The following is a 19,980-nucleotide window of genomic DNA, read 5'->3' as shown; positions in this document are numbered from 1 at the left end:
AAGAAAGGGAAATAACACGGGAAGGTAGCTAGAGAACAATAGTGAAGACTCAGGCCACAGAGGCGAAGAACAAGTAGGTTGGGATGGTGGGCTTGGTTCCAATGTCGAGTGTGTCCATACAGAACATATCGATCAAGAGGGCATCGATGGTGGGTGGCGAGCAGAGGACCTCAAGGGGTTGGCGAGCTGAAGCGAGTTGAAGTAGCTTGACCGGGTTCATGCCGACATCGAGGCTAGACTGTGCTAGCAGGAGGCGGAACATGATGGAAGGATTAGCTGCAGCGAGGTGCACCATTGCGTTGACCAAACACCGAAGTGGCGTCATTGTCCGGTGGGTCGATCACCGTGAGAATGATGCCGAGGCCGTGGCGGCATAAGTGCTTGGCTATCTTCACCATTGGGTTTAGGTGGCCAGGTAACAGCACAGACATCAATGTTCATGGCTATCAATTGCTCCGATGAAATGGGATGCAAAATGAAAATAAATGTAGAATCAAATCATTTTTTTGGCACTGTTGATTGAGGTCATCCTCGCTTTGTCTCCGCCGGCGTTGTCATTGCCGCCTCTGAAGATGAGCTGATGTGTTCTGAAAATTTAAACAAAAATCAAAATTTCAAAGCTCTAAAAGGCTTATATAATTTTTGCTTTAATTTTCAGAACACAATGACCATTTCCCGATTATTTGCTTGAATAGTTATTGTGTTGTGAAAATTTAAGCAAAAAATATTTAAGCCTTTTAGAGCATGGTAAATTTAATAAAAATACTCTAAACCCAATTTGATTTTTTCTTGTACGACTTTTATTTTTTGAGATTTAATAAAAATACTCTAAACCCAACTCGGCCGGCTGGGCGGCTTAGTGGGCTGGACTAGGGAGGAAGAAAATAGGAAACTTGAGAGACCCAAATTAGAATTTTGCTAAAAGATTTAGTTAATTCTTTAAAGATCGAGTTTGCAAAAAAGGTTTTGGTAAATAATTATTAATTCCTTTCATTTGTAAAATAATTCTTTAAAGGAATATAATTCATATGAAAGGCTTTTTAGGAAAACAATTAGTATTTCCTTTTATTAGCAAATATTATCTTAATTGATATATTTCATAATCATGGTTCTTTAATAACTATTATTTTGAATCCATAATTGAATTATATTCCCAATTTTCATTATTTTGGCACTGGCAGAACAGGAAAAAGAAAAGAAAATCAAATAAATTCCAGCATGAAGAAATTTTGAAAAAGATTTTTGATTATTCCAAATTTTTGTTTACGTATTTTAAATTCGAAATTTTCAGGGTGTTACAGATACTGTGCTAGCCTCTCCTCACCAATCCGTCTTTCTCCACGTCTCAGGCAGTTGCCGCCTATTTCACCTTGAGCTCAACTGATCCTAATAGAACTCCTCGACTCCAACCCCTAGCTTGGTCAGCCTTGGTGAATCCCCTTCCCTCTTTGCCGTGGCCGCTAGCTACGTTTTCTTCAGCGGTCGAGATATCGCTACATCTAACCTCCACTTCTTCTCTTATTGTGATCTCGAGAAGATCTTCCCACTACATGTCTCTTGTTGCAGTTGATTGTCCCTCGAGAAGCCCAACCAAATCTGGTGAATGTGACAGCAGAGGACCTACGAGGGTCACGGTGATTTTGGCGGCAGCATGCTGTCAGGGGCCAAGATACCAGGAGAAAGCTACTCGATTCCCTTTTCTACTCCTTTTCAAATGACAACTATTGGAGAATCACAGATGTAGGAGGGAGAACCAAGTGCCATGGGCTGGGCCAGATTCAGATGTTAGAGAGGAGACAACGTGGTCCGAATGAATTGTGATGCTTCACAATTCCTAGGGATTTATTTGGATGGTTATTCTGAATACTTGGATTGATATTTTTAATTCGAACTTTTTATTTCAATCACAATTTTTTCAGAAGGTCAAGGAAGAGTGTCTTGACTGGAGAAGTTCTAACATTTGGGATGAAGTCTGAATTTCGGATGAATTTGAATAATTCTTGGAGAATGAAATGGATGGGACAACTAGGGAAGAATTCAAAGGGGATTCGAACTTAAATTTAATATTTGATTTCTCATCAATATCATAAATATAAATGGAGAAAGTGGATATGGTCATCTGCTCATTTGAGTGAGTGTTGATATATGTGGATTTCGAATAAATTTGGAAAAGAAGATGCTGATAGGAAGCGAAATTAAGAAAATTTAGAAATGAAAATCTGAATTTGCTTTCAAATTTCCAAACTGAGTTTAGGAAATTTATGGGGAAATTTTAAAGGAGGTATTTGGGAGTTTTGATCTAAAATTCAAAATAATGCGTTGAAGGAAATTTGGGAGTTTAGATGGGTAATTTGAATTTCAAATTTTAAATCCTGAGATTTTTAATTGAAAATCTTGGATTGGGATTTCAGGGTAAGAAGGAATGATTTAGTTGAGATCTTGGCACTAGGTCCAACTTTACAATTACTAAAATAACTTTTTTAAAAAAATAAATGGCAATGTAGAGTATATCTCAAACTGTTTTCGTTAGTTTTTTGTGCACGTTTGGATGTAAACTCTTTGAGATGGCAGCATAATAGTACCACACACAGTAGCATATCGCACCTGAGAAGTTCACAAATTAATAGACAAAACTACGAAGTGTTGATCTGACCAGCTGGCCAATATCAATGATAGTGCGCGCACAAAATTAACTAGGGAAATTTGTCTATACATATATGAACATTGAGGAAATAATTGTGGCCAACAGCTTTACATAAGAGGTACAAAGATCATGCTAATATATGAATGCGTGAACCACAAGATTTGTGTTTTGAAGAAGTACAAGATACGGCAGATCGGCTGGCGGCTATGTATGCATACTATATTGGGCGTCCGGTGATTTAATTTTTACCTAAAGTCAACAATATATTTGTAATGTCTCACCAACCTGGATGTTGTGTTGGTCTATATATGATCTACCGTCTCAACATGAGTGGCACCTGGTGTATGAAACAACATGCTAATTAGTAGTTATTTAGTGGCATTGTATAGATTATATTTATTATATTTTGTATACACAACATGCTAATTAATAATTATTTAGGCGGCTAGATGAAAACTACATGTTATTAACATATAGACAGTTGTGTGTTTATAGATCTGTTCTATATAGTGTGTATCATTAACAGCGACAACTTTTATACCAATTATATACTTGCAGGCAATGGATCTATTGCTATTGGTTTTGTTAATTAAGGTGTAGTATCTATGATTCTCAATTTCTCATAATAATATTACACAGCTATATAATATAAAGTGATTCTACCTTATATCAACATGATTCTAAAGTTCATTCAAATAGATCATATCATCACCCACTAATAACTCACTAGTAATTATTAACATCTAAAGATCAACATGCAAATATGCAACATCATCATCCGCACTAACAAATATATCAAATCATTATTCTCCATATAATGTTTTATAATATTTTCAAGATATATCCATCCATTTCTATAGTAATTAACGCACTTTTCATCCGCAGTAAAGCGCTTGACATCAGCTAGCTTACTCTAATTATTGATATAATAATCTATAACCTGCATTGACTTACTCTAATTTTTACACTTACATCGGCTTGATCAAATTAATGTATTCGTGTCATCCCATTGGCGTATACTTGGAGCTCAGTTGACTTGAACCGGCCGGCCGTTGCACAACACTATAATTAAGTCCACAGCTTCACACATCTTCTCCTTCTATTCGATCGATTTTCCCAGACGCCATGGCTACACGCGTGTTATTGTCGTCGAAGGTGATATTAGCACTAGTTCTCGCGTCCCTCTTCTCCCTCCCGCGCCATGGCCGCGCTCTGGAGCTCATGAACTGGTCATGCAACAACGGCAGCGCCTATGCCGCGAACACCACCTACGACACCAACGTCCACAGCATCCTCGCCACGCTGACCGCCCGCACACCCAATACTACCACCGGCTTCGCCACCGCGACCACTGGGCGCGGCACGGACACGGAGGCGTGGGGCCTCGCGCTCTGCCGCGGCGACACCGACCGCGTCGGGTGCGCGTCCTGCCTCGCCGCGGTGCCGGCCGTCGCCTTCAACGAGTGCCGGGGCGACATGGACGTGACCGTGTTCTACGACCGCTGCCTCGCCCGGTTCTCGTACGTGGACTTCACGGCGAGGCCCGACAACACGGAGGTCCTGATCGGGAGCCCTAGCGCGGACCGCATCACCGCCGACGCCGGCCACTTCGACGCGCTCGTGGCGGACCTCGCCGGCGCGCTGGCCGACTGGGCGGCGTACAACTCGACGTTGAGGTACGCCGCTGGGGTGATGACCTCCGGCGACGGCTTCATGTCGACGACGGAGGACATGGTGCACAACATCTACGGTGTGGTGCAGTGCACGCCCGACCAGGCGGCGGCGGCGTGCCGGGCGTGCCTGGAGGCGCTCAGGGTGGACATGCCCAAGGTGTTCGCTGGAAAGATGGGAGGGAGGTTCAACGCGGTGTGGTGCAACCTTAGGTACGAGACCTTCGTCTTCTTCGACGGCGACCCTTCGGTGAAGCTCGTCGCGCCGCCAGTTGTTCCGGAGGATGGTATGAACTTCGCCTCGTGTAAAATTATGATAGACCTCACATCGTCCTGCACTTTTCACATAATCTCGAGAACAGTAATGTTGTTTTTGTTTTCTACCCCCTATAATAAAGTAGCATAGCATCGGATGAGACATTTCGTTGTACAACCAATTTGGACAGAACGGTGTCTGATTCGTTATAATTATATCTGAAAGTTTTTAGATAACTTTTATGTTAAAAGTTATATATAGGTAGTTCCTTTTTCAAGAAAAATAATACTAGTTTAATTTCCTTCCATGGCTTTCTTGTCACTGGCCGGATCATGGTATAAATATACTCTCTCCAGTCACAAATACTTCAAATTTTGAATATAATATATCTGCTCAAACTTTTGGAAGAACCATCAATAACTTAAATGTATACTTAGTTTTGAAACAAATAAATGGGTGTAGATTTGCTTTGGAAAATTCTACCGTAATCCTATAAACATATTGAAACATTTTAAGCTAATTCTAATATAAATTATAGTTACGGGCTCAGTTACATCTCAAATATTATAAACAAAACATCAAGTATTTTTGACTAGACGGAGTTTTAAAAAGACGACCAACAGCCAATACAATTAAACCACTGGTCCAAACAACTCTGATTCAGTAATAATAAAAGAGGTAGTGCACGAGACTTAAAAGTGGATGGATGTGGAAGATAAGGGTTTATACATGTTTTGATGGATTTTATCTGCCGGATGTATTGCTCATGGTGATCTTGCGGTATTGTTTATGTCGATGTGCCCTTTGAGGGGACTCTCTGCGTGCCTTATATAGGTTGGGGGCAAGGTTACAAGTAGAAAGTCTAGGCGAATACAACTTTGATTATCTTATCTGTATATAATAATATGGTAGTATTTAGCTTGGACCCTATACTCCACCTTGGGATAAAAGGTAACATGACAACCGAGTATTAATTTATCTTATATTATATGAATGCAGTCCGCCTCTTATATATAGTCGGATATGTACGCCTTGTGGATATCCACTACCCATATTCTTTAAGAATGCAATGTACTGTGGCAGTATGATATTATTTTAGTATTTGTAATTTCTTTTTGGAAAAGACCAGTGGTTGAAGTTTCAAAATGAATAGCATTCATTATAAGTTATTTTGAAACGGATGGAGTATATGGCAGGTGGTTTTTAGCTAGTCATGTTAGTGTGTTTCACTTTAAAAAAGAATCCAATGTCTAGCGTGGGTTTGCTCTGATTGTCCAGACATAACGTGGCGTTACACTTAACTGCAGGAAAGAGGAGAAGCAGCCCCGAAAATGCAGCAGCAGTTGTTGGAGCTGTCCTTGGTGCTTTAGTCATCCTTCTGTCTCTGTTCATCATTTACCTCTGGAAAAAATTACAAGCAAAACAATGTGAGTTGAGTTTGAGTGTTTTGTGTAAGCAACATGCATCTTCTGGTGATTTCTTCTGCAATTTCTATTGGAAATGATTAACAAAAAAAATACATGGTCAACCAAATTGCAACAAGCTGAGCCAAATTAGATTAGATAGATAGATAGACAGACAGACAGATAGATAGATCTCCCAAGTCCTAATTGCCTTGTCCAACTGAGGTCCATCCATGGACTTAGTACATCATGGGGTACAGATTATAGTGGAGCATAACTGAAAATATTTGGATCTTCATCGAGTCCAACAAGCTACATCAAGCATAGGGCTGGCGAATTGTTACAATAGACAAATAAAAACTGCCATTAGACAGATAAAAACGACAAAACATAAAAAGTCACCAACTTAAGAACTCCAAAGCTAGTTCACAGCCTGGAAACTACTGCTACGTACGTCATAAAAACATGATCAATCTAAACCAAAATCTAAAATCATGATGACTCCTAAACAATGGAGAATTAACTTATTTAACTTAACTGCATCCTAGATATGTTTTGGTTGGATCAAATCAATCAAATTTGTACTATAACACAAAATCAACAATTTACGCAATACTGAGCAAAAATAAAAAGATATGAAAGAGCAGTACTTCTTATTGTGGGAAGATAATATTTATCATATCAAGATGTTTACAAGGTGAATCCACTATAGTAGTCAAACATGCATGGAGTAAACCCTAGCAACTATGTATTCTCGTTGTATAGTGTTTATATATACCTAATCAGACTATAAGGAATTAAGCCTTGAAAATTACATCTCTATCAGGATATCCTATTAGCAAGTTTCCACACATATATTCCAATCCATATCCAAATTTTCCATAATACACACATTTCTCATATATGCAATACAGAAACATCTCCTTCATCTGCACCGTATTCAAGATTGAGCATCCTGCGTGATATGCTTAACCTAGTAGACCTCAACTATCTTTGAGTCTAAATCCGATCCGTATCGGTGCCCACGCTCTATATGTTCCAAGCAAAGCCTACATATAGGACCGTTTTCCATGCATAAGTACTCTTCCCAACTTAATTAAAACTAGCACAAATGTAGTTCATGTAACATACACAAACCATTAGACATTATCCACAACGCATAAACACAAAAATGAACGTGGATTTCCAAAAGTCCAACCTAAATGATGAGCTGAACAATCTGGTGTGCAGTTCAACATACCACTCGGCGGCCAGTTTGGTCACCACATATTTTTTTTTAGTTAACAACATGGTTCAAATGGTCCAAGAGTGGTTGTGTATGTGTAGAACCTTGGTTGTGGCTCTAGTTGGATGCATGCCCATTGAGGCCAAAGCCTTGAAACTAGAAGTTTTGTTCCCATGTCGCGGGGACCTACTCATGGTGATAGTGACTTGAGCCAGTCATGCTAACATAAGTGATACTAGAAGTTAGGTCATATATGAATTGTGCAGACACTGTTGTGTTACATGCAGTCGGTTTAGTCCGGCCATTTGATTTTGGTTATGGGGTAGGACAACATAAAAGGTAGAAGCTAGTTTTTAAGTTTTGTAAGCTTAATATCTTGGTTAGGACAGGCCCACTAAGATATAGGCCTAGAGTGTTGTTCTAGAGTCCTGTCGAGCCACCTGTGTGCTTTGATTGGGTAACCAGAAAAAGTAAGTTGTCCATGACGCACATACAAAATATTATGATAAAACTACAAAGCGCGAAGACAATGTTTGAACATCGACGTATTCATAATTCATGCCTATCTAGAATGTAATGTGTTTTTAATTATAATGCAGATGCTGCTGACAAAAATGTTGACTCAGGCTCACTTCTATTTGATCTGGCAATAATAAGAAAGGCAACAGCTAATTTTGCAGAACACAACAAGCTTGGGCATGGTGGATTTGGAGCAGTATACAAGGTTTACACATCTTGTTACAGTATATGATATGAAACTACCATGGAAATGTCTATTGATATGATATGAACCATTAATTTCAGGGGTTCTTGCCAGATGTAGGTGAAATCGCTGTGAAAAGGCTTGACAGGACATCGGGACAAGGCCTTGAACAGCTGAGGAATGAGCTCTTGTTGGTTGCCAAACTCTGGCACAACAACCTTGCAAAGCTTCTAGGTGTTTGCATCAAGGGAGATGAAAAGTTACTCGTGTATGAATTCCTGCCAAATCGAAGTCTCGACACTATCCTTTTTGGTAAGACCATATACACATACTATCAATACATTTACTATACAATTATTATTCTAGGCTGCAAGAATCATCATTAAGTTGACAACTATTACTATAGCTTATTATTCTCTGCTATGGGGTCCCTCCTGTCACAAATGTTCGACATTTGGACTACTACGTCCGGTCAAACTTTTAAAACGTTGACGACCGTTGAATTTCAAACTATTTATTTTTGACTTGAAAAGTGCATAATTTATCTCCTAAACATATAGGGTTTGATAAATTTTTTTTCTAATGAACATAGTAAAATTCAAACAAGAATTATTTTTGAATATGTTTTGCATGCGTGAACTTTTTTTTTTTACCTAGCAGACCCACAGAAGCGAGAACAATTAAGCTGGGAAACGAGATACCAGATCATACACGGGACAGCACGAGGCCTACTCTATCTTCACGAGGATTCCCAGATAAAGATCATACATCGCGACCTCAAGGCTAGCAATGTGCTGCTAGACTCCAACATGAACCCAAAGATATCTGACTTTGGCTTGGCGAGGCTCTGTAGTGGAACAAAAACTACAAGTATCACAAGCCAAGTCGTCGGGACACTGTAAGAACAAATGATCGATTGTGAAAAATTCCTTCATTCCTTACTAGGGTACACTATTTCGGTATTGAAAACATTTCTCGGTGGGTAGAAAATTCTGATTTTTTATATTTTCAGTATGTTGAACAAAAAGATAAGTTTAAAAAACTTTCGATTAAATTTAACCAGGTATTTGCTAAATTTAAAAATTGAAGTGTTCTTTGAGAAAAAACAACCAACTGGGATGCACCAATAAAGACAATGTTTGCGAATTTTGAAAATTGTCAAGTATATTCCGTAAATGTTTTATCCTCTTTGTTTCATGTATTAGTAACTTTAGTCACATGGAAGTTACCTATATATCCAATAATATGTTGGTTATAGTATAATTGAACAAAATTTTATGAATAAATAGGAATAGAAACTTGCGTTAAGATGCAGCTGCTAGGAGATAGTCACATTGCTTCTCATTTTAGGCATTGACACTGTAACGAATGCATACAGGGGTTATATGGCACCAGAGTATGCAGTGCTTGGGCACCTGTCAGTCAAGGTTGATGTCTACAGCTTTGGTATCTTAGTATTGGAGATTGTGACCGGAAGGAGGAATACCGATGTGTTCGACGCAGACGAAGAATCTAGCAATCTACTAAGCTATGTGCGTCCTATTGATCAATTGTTCTATGATTTCCTTAAAGCAATGGCATTTTTCATGTTGAAAGTACTCATCAATCTACGGACTAAACCTTGTGATGTTTCAGGTATGGGATCATTGGCAGAAAGGGATACCACTGGAGATCACTGACACGTTGCTGCTGCTCAGCGGTAGCCGGGGTTTGCAGGACATGGAGCTGCTCAAGTGTGTCCACATCGGGCTCCTCTGTGTCCAGGAGAACCCGGCAGACCGGCCGACAATGCTGAGTGTCCTTGTCATGCTTCAGGATGTTGACACCACCAATTTTGCTGCACCATCGAAACCGGCATTTACTTTTGCGAATGTTAGGAACACAACAAGCTCTAGCCCTAGCGCTGCCGCATTGTCCGCGAATGAAGTATCAATATCGGAGTTCCATCCTAGATAGAACAAAATAATTCATTGGTGCCACTCTGAAATTACCACTTTAGAAATATGCAACTTCATAGTGGCATTGCCTTAAGCTCATATCTTTTTTAACCAATTTGCATTCCATATTGCTAATTATATTGGCACATAGACAAGAATGACATTTTCTACTCCGAGCTCTAGCTAATCTCAGCACCACATCATCCTGTCACCAACTCCCACAACAACGTATCCTTTCCGCCGATACATCCTTATCATACAGTTGATAATAACGCGTATGTAGGTTGCCACAGGAATTGTCTGAGTCTCAAGCCCCCACTTCTCCTTTGCACAGGAGCAGTATTACTTGGCATTGAATGGAATGAAGACACATTGTCACCACCCTGATTTTGGATGAAACTTATAGTTGCATCAGATATGTATAAAAAGTTGGTTAGTTATATATCTATGACTTGGAGTTGTACTAGGTATATTAGAACATATGTTAGGCCCATATATCTTAAGTCCCTCTTAAACATAGTAAAATAACTGGGCCGGACCAACGATTGAACCGGAAAAAACCAGAACCAGTAGTCTCACTGGGTAGGTTTGCTTCAAAGATCGCCCATGCAAATGAACTGGTATAAACCCGGTGAACCGGACGGTTTATGCGAAAAACTGGTGACCCAGGCTATCCTAAACTGGCGGGTCGGCTAGTAGATGGGCCGACCTTCCAAGGCCCACCTCGCTTCCAGCAGCCCAAGTTCATTTATTTGCCTAAAAATGATAAAAAAAGTGCTCTTTTGGGGATTCGTTCCCTGGTTGCCAATAGCAAGGATGTTCCCATCACCACTAGCTAGCTTGAGCTCCTTGTTTGGATAAAATTATGCGTATAACATGATGGTTCTGGTTCAGCATTAGACTGGTTGACCCAGCAGTCCAACCGGTGAACCGATGAACCGAGGGCTCAAGCAGTTCGATGACAGGTCCGATTTTTCTACTATGCTCTTAAATAGTGAGGATCATCTGCATAACTAAGGGCAACTATAGCATAGGTGAATGAATATATGGCTTGCCAATGGTGGTTGATACCTTTATTTAAAAAAATTATAATTATGACTCTCTTAAAAAACACAGTAATCATGCTAGCTTGCAGTAAATCTAGCATTGATGGTCAATACTCCCATGTATAAAGGTTTTTTGGCTTACCTTTGTTGCCAAATATTCTGCTATTTTTGCGCTCATCTTGTTTGGACATCAGTGATTTAACTCAAGATTTCAATATATCATCTAAATTCACCATAAATGAAGGATATAGGGAGAGGCTTAGGTCAAACTGAGCACCAACAAACATATAATGTCAATATTGGCACACTGTTGACGAAAAAATCGAACACACCGGCCTGGGAGATCTGATTAGCTCCTGTGCAGGTCCAAATCATGATGAGATGCGGGCGTGCCAGTCAATTTGATCCTGCAACTGACAAGATATGCAAATAGTAGATCAAAACAGCCGATCGGCTGACAAGCCGATGGAGTAGTTCTAGCCGATAGCCGATAATAGCCGATGCCGATACCAGCCGATGTCGATAGGGTTTAAGTAATCGGCTATATGTCCAATGTAGATAATGATATAAAGGCAATCGGCTGATGATGATGTAATAAAATAACAATATAATCTAGTATAAACCAATCGGCTAGCAATGATATGATAAATAAACATCAATCCGAAGGTTAAAGCACACATCGGCTGGAGGTCCGATGTCATGAAATCCACAAGATTAGATTAAACAGTGAAACCTTTATTGTCATCGGCTAAATCCAACTTATATGTATTTGCAATCCTTATAAGCCGATGCAACGTCCAGATAACTCACTGGCTGAAACCCCGATGAAACCCTTATTGGCAATCAAGAAGCAGGCTAAAGATTATGGTTCTAAGCACGACTTAGTAGATCAAACTTAACTGATGCAGCACTAAGTATGAAAAGAAACATAATATCTAGACAATCAAGCCGTTGACTGATTTTCAGGGTGGTAGATGCCTAAGCTAATCTAATAGCAAGGCGATTTAGCCGATACCGGCAGAAACCCTAAAGCGAGAGACAGCCGATAGAGCTAAATTGAGATGCTAGGACTAGATTAACATAGACATATGATAAATAGCCAGCCAAATATATTATCCAAACCAGAGTAATCCAAGAGGTCGAATGTCCTGATGCAGCCTTGAACGACGCCGACGTAGACGATACAATTGCCTGGACCGGCAGAACATTGGACTTATCCCTTCGCCGGAGATCGAAGACGATGCAGCCCCGCGTCGAGTGCCAAGTTCCGCCGGAACGTAAAAACAAAAGTAGAAGTAGAAAGGGTGGCGATGCACTGAATTGTATTGATCATAGCGATAGATTATATAGACCCTGGGTGTATATATTTATACCCATGGGTTGATACAAGTCCTTGTCAGACAAGAAAGAAACTTTCCTAAAGATAAAAGGCAAGATAAAGTCCTTATAGGACACTGAACACACTTTCCTAAAGATAAAAGGAAACTAACAAACTATTCCTAATTAATAGATAACTTGCCATGCCGCATTCTCTTTGAACTCGGTCTCTTCTGGATAAGCTTCCTTTAGTAGATCAATTTCCTTAACCGAATATAGCAAGAATCTGACAACTGATGACTTGACAACTCTCATCGGCTAATCTCATGACTTCAAAGCCGATGCTGACTCTAAGCCGATGACTACTCCGGGCTTACCAAATTTCACTGTTAACACACACGTGGGTGCGATGTTTTTCACCGGAACGAAAAGGTTCAAAAAACACCAAAACATGATGTTTGGACCTATTGGAGTGGATTGTGTGCGTTCGTTTTGAAAAATCAATCCGTGAGTCGCGCGATGAACTTTTGTCATTTAATGCCAATATTGGCAAACGTCGGTGGGATGTTTTTCACCAGAACACACCAAAACATGAGTTTGGGACATATTGGAGTGGATTTGGTGAGTTCGTTTCGAAAAATCTCTCCGTGACTCGCGTGGTAAATTTTTGTGAATTAATGCCTGTATTGGCATATATCCATTGAATTTTGAACCTAAGGAGCAAAATCTCCCTCTCCCCTAGCTGGTCCAGTAGCAATAGAGCTCCTCTCTATTTTACCTGCTTAACTAAGAATGGAGGTGCAAATTATGTTTGTCAGTGCTATATATGTCGCCCTTTTTTTTTTTAACAAAACCAACACAAAATGATATATGTCACTTGTTTAACAAAACCAGCACAAATGTGCCACATATGACATTCGTGCCGGTTATCATTTTGAACCTGCACATACAAGGCATCGCATGACCCTTGGGAGGCTATTATATATATGTGCTGGTTCTTTTTGGTAAACATGATATATAAGGCGGTACCGTCATATGTGTTGGTTATCAACTTTGGTCCGCTACACGGCTCACGGTAGGCAAGGAATGCCTCGTATGCGCAACTAGATGAGTATCCCGCATGTTGTTGCGGGATAATTATATGATAAAATAGTAGATATGAGTTGTGAAATTTTTTATTATATGATTTTCTTTCATGTGTTTATATATTTTTTACCTTGATCAATTATCTAAAGGTTATAAATGATTGAGTTGTATGGTATGGCTTTGGGGGAGGGAGATGCAATTGCACCCTTGATAAATAATCCAAATGTTACAAACAATTAAGGTGATGTGGCTTCATGAAAGAAGAGAGAGATGAATTTTATAGATATACTAGATAAATACCCGCTGGCACTGTTGCGGAAAATTAAGTTGTATAATATGTACAAATAAACTGCGATATGTTTTTTAAAACAAAAAAAAGACTTTCTATGTTCTATATAATTTACACATGGTCACAATAATTGATATTGCATGGTCTTATAAGAGAAGAAAGAATAGATAATTTGTACCATAGATCTATCATCCAAAAGATAATAATAATTGGGATGATATGGCTTCATCAGAGAAGAGAGAAATAGCATTAACTACACTTATTGGGGATGAGCTATAAGTATATGGCAACGTATCAGGTGAAAACCAGGTAAGCTGTGCAACCTTGGAAACTCTCAATCAAGACCACACGATGCTCATCCGATGGCTAGTGACATAGGTGGGGTACTTTTACACTTAACGCCCGCCAATCCCAGCGCCCTTTCCTGGTTTTTTGCAAATCCACCCCCTAAGGCCCTAATCCGCCAGCGCACGCTGCCCAACGTCGTTTCGTTTTCTTGCTGCCGCCCGCTCTTCGCCGCGATTCGCCGCAGCCCCTTTGCCGCGCCGCCCCATGGAGTGCTCCTTCACCCTCCGCAGGAACGCCTCGTCCTTCCCGGCCAAGAACAGCTGTTATCTTCAGTGCATGTCTGCTGCTGTTTGTTCTCTGCAGTTATCTCCAGTGCATGTGCATAGAACAAAAAAAAAAGCAGGTTGTGTCTAGTGGCAATATAGATGTTGCAGGACCCAGCATCATCTTGAGACACTTCTCAAAGCTGAGAAGAGGTCCAATGATCTGGAGTCATTAGTTATTCAACTCACTTTGCTGCTGTAAGGAGGAAAAAAGAGGAGATTTTGTACTGCAGAAAATCTCAATCGTTGAGTGTATTGCTTTGCTCAACTCTTTTTCTTGGGCAATGTATGATGATTCAGTCATGAGGGCAATGTATGCAGTACTATATACTTGTTCCTCACAACAGATACAGACATATGCACAGAGAAAGGACGTCGCGCGCGAGCGGCGGCGAATCGCGGCAAAGAGCAGGCGCCGGAGGCGAATCGTGGGCGGCGTGCGCTGGCAGATTAGGGACTTGGGGGGAGGGGTGGATTTGCAAAAAAACCAGGCAAGGGCGCTCGGATTGGCGGGCGGTTAAATGCAAAAGAAACCCACCTCTGTCCCTAGCCATTGGATGAGCATCATGTGGTCTTGATAGAGAGTTTCCAAGGTTGCACAGCTTACCTGGTTTTCACCTGATACGCTGCCTAAGTATATAGGATAGGATACGTGTTGGGTGCTGGTGAACCGATGTATGTGGTGGAATCACCTATTTCTTTTTTACATTGAGAAAGTTTAACTGATCTGAGATAATTACATCAAGATGATACAATTAGTTTAAGGCCATTCACGGCCTCTACATATCTACGATTATTAAACATGAAAAGGAAAGAACGGCAAGACAATAAATATCATGCCATGGCCAGCTACAACAACAACCAATCATCCACATCATCCACCGAAGCAATACTTGGACTAGCATAATGGTTTTCCTAAAACAATGCCTTCAACATGAAAACGGTAATTGCCATTGCTAGGTACTACCAGCTAATTTTGGACCATAATCCCGGAGGTGAGGAAGGGTATTTGAAGAGCATCAGCTAATAAAAGTTCCACGGTACTATGGTCCCCTTGTTTCGAGGTGATGTAGCTATGCCTCCCAGTCTTAGCACAACTATAATTGGCCATAAACACCACAACCGACCTGCAACCTTGTTTGGATGTGCTACCCAACGATGATCATTTCGTGAGGAAGACAATAGGCATACACCCACAATCCATATTGTCCATCTAAAGAATGAATGAGATGTGGGTGTAAGCATACCATGAATAGAAATCAAGATGATACTAGTCTATAGGTTGATGTGGAAAACCCTAACTAATGATGAAAACACCGTAATAATGATTAGCCCGAGATGGTGGTAGTCAGGGTCAGATCTACCCATGATTCCTTTGAATCGGTTGGCCAAATGGTTGGAGCCCCCATTAACGCCGGGGGATTGGGGGTGCGCTGACCTGCTGCCATCATTCTCAGATGACAACGCGCCACTTCTGATGCCTAAATGTTGTGCCAAAGCTGGAGTTGTGGTCACATCATGACAGACATGTCAACAAATAATTTCTTTACTTGTGTACTCTGTGCCGATAAAAGATTTTAGTTTGCCATTGAATTGCATGCATTGAAAGAAATAACAAATCTAGTCACACTTTACTAATAAAAAAATTATTTGGCCGGAGTCGAGCCTGCACTTTTTATTGTACATTAGCTGCCTCCGACAGCATCGACGCAGCTGGGGGACCCGTGGCCCTGGTGAGGCCAGCAGAGCAGAGAGGCAGCGACAGAAATGGGTTCTGTGAGACTTGTGTAACTAGAAACCGGCATTATCATAAACAGTTGCTAGTGGGGGAAAACCCATCGGAAGAAGATAGCTTGATAGAAGAGAGACGGTTCTGCCAATCCCAGTGGTGTACTAGATTTGTGGTGTAGGTGCACGAACAAGGGGCTGACTTGTGACAGGGATACTCATGTTGCTTCCGCCACCCCCCCAATCCGCCTCTGGGAGAGCATATGTGGCTGGACACCCCAATTGTCGACGCCACCTTCTGACCGCTTGGATCCCGTTAGTGGGCCACCGAATCTAGATCCGCCACTCTCCTCAGAGCCAAAGACGATGCCGATGGGGTCCGCTCTCCAGCTTTATGTAGTGAAACACCCAAGTCTTTTTTTTTTTTGAGTAAAGTCCATCACCGGTCCCTAAACTTGTACCGCTGTGTCATCCCGGTCCCTAAACTCGCAAATCAACCGTTCAAGTCCTCAAACTTGTTTGACTATGTCATCCCGGTCCCTAAACGTGCAGATCACTCGTTTAGGTCCTCCAACTTGTTCAGTTGTGTCATCCCGGTCTCTAAACAGGACGGTTTAAAAAGGGATATCAAAAAATAATTCATAACTTTTTCATGTGAACTCTAATGAAGACAAACTTTATATCAAAATTATATCCCTCGGCGCGACCTACAACTTTGTAGTTGAAAAGTTTTTGAATTAAAACTGTTTAGGGTCCCAAAATATTGTTGCATGTTTATAGATTTTGAAATTTTAATTTTAAAATTACATTTTGGGACAAAAAATGACTTAAAATAAAAAAAATATCAACTACAAAGTTGTAGATCGCGTTGAGGGCTACAAGTTTGATATAAAGTTTGTCTTCATTAGAGTTCACATGAAAAAGTTATGAATTATTTTTAAATATAAAGTCTTTAGACCATCCTATTTGACCCAGATGATATTCAAATCCAAGTTTAGGGACCGGAGTGACACAACTGAACAAGTTGGAGGACCTAAATGAGTGATCTGCAAGTTTAGGGACCGGAATGACATGGTCAAACAAGTTTGATAACCTGAACGGTCGATTTGCGAGTTTAGGGACCGGGATGACACAGCGATACAATTTTAGGGACCGGGATGACACAGCGATACAATTTTAGGGACCGGTGATGGATTTTATTCTCTGTTTTTTTTCTATGCCTGGAACCTCCAGCTACATATTTGTCCTCATTTTTCTATTATTACACATATGTCCTGATTTTTCTCTTTTTTTTAAAAGAACTGGTATGCAAAAAAAAAAAAAAAAAGACATCGAATGTGAGAGATTTACATAGAGATCAGACCATATCAGAGAGAAGGTTGTGTTGTTATGACTGCAATACAATCGGCAAATAAAGACTGGTAAGCCAACCCATCCCGTCAGGATTCACAATACCAACTGATAACTCTGCTCTCTGCAACAGTGTCCAGAACACTGCTGGCTGCTGTTATGCCACAATGGTAGTGGGTCAAAAGGAAAAAAAGAACAAGAAAGGACTTATCAAAGAAATCGATTAGAACTTTCAGGCGTTTATATAACCTGAACTGTTATAATAGTGCGGAACTACGCTTCTAATGCATGGTTTGGGGAGACTATTGTAAACACTCAGGGACATCTTCTTCTTGTTTACATGCCATCTAAATGGTTATAAAAAAGGTTGAAAACAATCATTAATTCAGGCAAGGTCACGATTCATTCAGCAATACCCGGTGTGGTAACAATCCATTGGTTGGCAATCATAATTAAAGTATCCAGGATATTCAGCATTGCAACACAACAACAGAATCTTGCAGATATGCATTGGCAACCCATCAGGCCATGACCTGCTCTCCATTCAGAAGAGCACATACTGACATAGCTTCACTTTGTATTGTTCATCTCTAGTTTGATTCATTTGTCTATCTACCGCTCTGCCGCATCAATAAATTCAGAAGATGGTAAAAAAGATATGTAACAGTATATGATGGATTGGTTACACATATTACGCACTAACCATCTCCGGGCTTTAGCTACCACAATTCACATTTCACAAATTAAATCCGCAACATCATAAACCCTGCTGATAATGCTAGTGACTCAAAAAGAATCTGGCTATGGCAAATCAACTGATTAGAATGTTTATATGATCCAAACTTACTAAACTGTAAAGTATGGTGTATGCAACTATGTTTTGTAATGCCTGGTGCTTTTTTCCAGACAAGCTACAGAACTGTTTGCAGCAGTAAAATCTTTGCAGCAGTAAAATCTTAGCAAAATTCCTCTCCTTACCTCACTTTGCGGGTGTTCCAATCAGCTAGCAATGGACTCCCCGCCGGAGAGGGAGGCGAGGTAGGCCACACGGTCCATCTCGTAGCCGAAGAAGCTCGACGACAACCGGCGGCAGTGGCCCGGCGGCGCCGCCACCTTCCGTGCCTCCTTCTTGTCCATGTCCAGCGCGTAGAGCGCCAGGTCCGGCTGCTGGTTGTACAAGTCGGTGCCGATGGCGAGGAAGACGACCCCGCTCCTCTCGCACACGCCCCTCAGGCAAACCCTCCTCACGTTCGCCATGGGCAGCACGCGGTTGAGCTCCACGTCGCGCGCATTGTCGCACTCCCATGTCGGCGGGCCGTAGCCGTCGTGGCGGGAGATGACGTTGATCCTCACGGTGTTGTTGCTCGTCACGTGTCGGTCCACCTGCACGGCGCAGAGCCGGCCGTCCGGCGTGACGGCGAGCTGGCGGTTCTGCACCGGGCTGCCGTAGCAGAAGCAGAGCTTGCTGCACCATTTTGATGGGAAGGTCTCGGTGGTAGCCTTCAGCGCGCCGAGGCGGACGACGAACAGCAGGTTCTTTAGCAGCCAGAACACGGAGCCGCGGACGGCCACCGCGCCGGTCATCTCGCCGAGGCGCCTGCCGCCGATCTTGGCACCGGACAGCTTGCCCTCCGCATCCCAGGCCTTGGTGTCCGACCAGTAGGATCGGCACGCCGTGAAGTTGCGGCGCTTGTAGACGAGGAGCAGGCGGAACGCGGCGGGGTCATGGACGAAGCCGAGCCGATCCGGCGCGCCCTCGTGGTCGTCGAAGGTGATTAGCGCGCACGCGTAGTGCCCGGGCCTGTCCTTCCCGGCGAGGATGGGGAGGGTGGCCATGTCCCCGGTCATGGGGTTGCACACGACGAGCCTGACGGCCGCGGCGCGCGAGGAGCGGCGGAGCTCGAGGACGAGGAGGCCCTTGCGCGACGCGATGAGGCGGGAGTTGCTCAAGAGGCCGCTGTCGAACACCTTGTCGAGCTCGCCTCCGCCGGCGAACCTGGAGGAGTAGGAGGGCAACGGGATGAACCGTGGTGGCGGTGGCGCGCCCGAAGAAGACGACGAGTTCTCCTGCCGCCTCTGCTGTACGAAGCCGACGGCGAGGGCGCCGACGTAGCGGCGGGAGGGCGGCTTCCGGCGGCAGATGTACTCCGCGTCGCCGGCGACGAGGCGGCGCCACCGCCTGCAGGTGGCGGCGCACCGGACGAGATCGTCTGTCTCCAGCGAACATTCCGCGAACACGAGGAGGAGGACCTCGTCGTGGAGGGGGCACCCATCATCCTCGACCGCTCCGCCGCCGACCCCTCCACCACCTCCTCCGCCTCCTCGCTTGAGGCGCTTTTGATTGCTCTCTCCCGACACCGTCGAGACGGACAGGGAGAGCCACCCGTCGTCGCACGCCGCAGCAGGACACGGCGGCGGCGGCGGCGGCGGCGATGACATCGAGACGAGAGGGGGATAACAGAAGGGAGATCGCGATTGACCGCGTCGTCGTGGCAAGTTATTAGGGTTAAGTGGTGAAGAGATAATAATTTTATTTGCACTAAACAAAAGTTAATTAGGAGTTGTAATTAGCCCAGCCTTTTCTGTAGTTAGTAATATTCGTTACGTGTTGTCACTTCTCAGCACTGGGCCTTTTCTTGCGTGGGCTTCCTTCCGGCTTGAGTTTAGTTTTTCCACGCAATTACGCAAGCAAAGGCCACCCAACTACGTAGCATT

At 42.5% G+C, this 19,980-nt stretch overlaps 2 protein-coding genes across 2 annotated transcripts; one reads left to right on the top strand and one right to left on the bottom strand.

Moving 5' to 3' along the window:
* Positions 1-3,766: 3,766 nt before the first annotated feature.
* Positions 3,767-9,863, top strand: LOC107276411 (cysteine-rich receptor-like protein kinase 6). The gene is made up of 7 exons (XM_066304995.1): positions 3,767-4,617; positions 5,849-5,997; positions 7,798-7,922; positions 8,003-8,213; positions 8,559-8,799; positions 9,280-9,433; positions 9,537-9,863. The coding sequence occupies exons 1-7, from the start codon at positions 3,770-3,772 to the stop codon at positions 9,855-9,857; spliced, it is 2,049 nt and encodes a 682-aa protein (XP_066161092.1). The 5' UTR covers positions 3,767-3,769; the 3' UTR covers positions 9,858-9,863.
* Positions 9,864-17,901: 8,038 nt separating this feature from the next.
* LOC136353772 (uncharacterized) lies at positions 17,902-19,736 on the bottom strand. The gene has a single exon (XM_066304994.1). The coding sequence runs from the start codon at positions 19,702-19,704 to the stop codon at positions 18,265-18,267; it is 1,440 nt and encodes a 479-aa protein (XP_066161091.1). The 5' UTR covers positions 19,705-19,736; the 3' UTR covers positions 17,902-18,264.
* Between the last annotated feature and the right edge of the window lie 244 nt (positions 19,737-19,980).

The sequence above is a fragment of the Oryza sativa genome, chromosome 10 (genome assembly GCF_034140825.1).
Source record: "Oryza sativa Japonica Group chromosome 10, ASM3414082v1".
NCBI classification, from domain to species: Eukaryota; Viridiplantae; Streptophyta; class Magnoliopsida; order Poales; family Poaceae; genus Oryza; species Oryza sativa.
Note: the sequence above shows the minus strand (reverse complement) of the source record. Positions and strands in the feature narration are given on the sequence as shown.

Coding starts and splice junctions, on each gene's coding strand:
- LOC136353772 (XM_066304994.1), bottom strand. CDS start 19,704: ATGTCATCGCCGCCGCCGCCGCCGCCGCCGTGTCCTGCTGCGGCGTGC.
- LOC107276411 (XM_066304995.1), top strand. CDS start 3,770: ATGGCTACACGCGTGTTATTGTCGTCGAAGGTGATATTAGCACTAGTT. Junction 5,998..7,797: donor AAAATTACAAGCAAAACAAT/GTGAGTTGAGTT, acceptor ATTATAATGCAG/ATGCTGCTGACAAAAATGTT. Junction 8,214..8,558: donor TCTCGACACTATCCTTTTTG/GTAAGACCATAT, acceptor TTTTTTACCTAG/CAGACCCACAGAAGCGAGAA.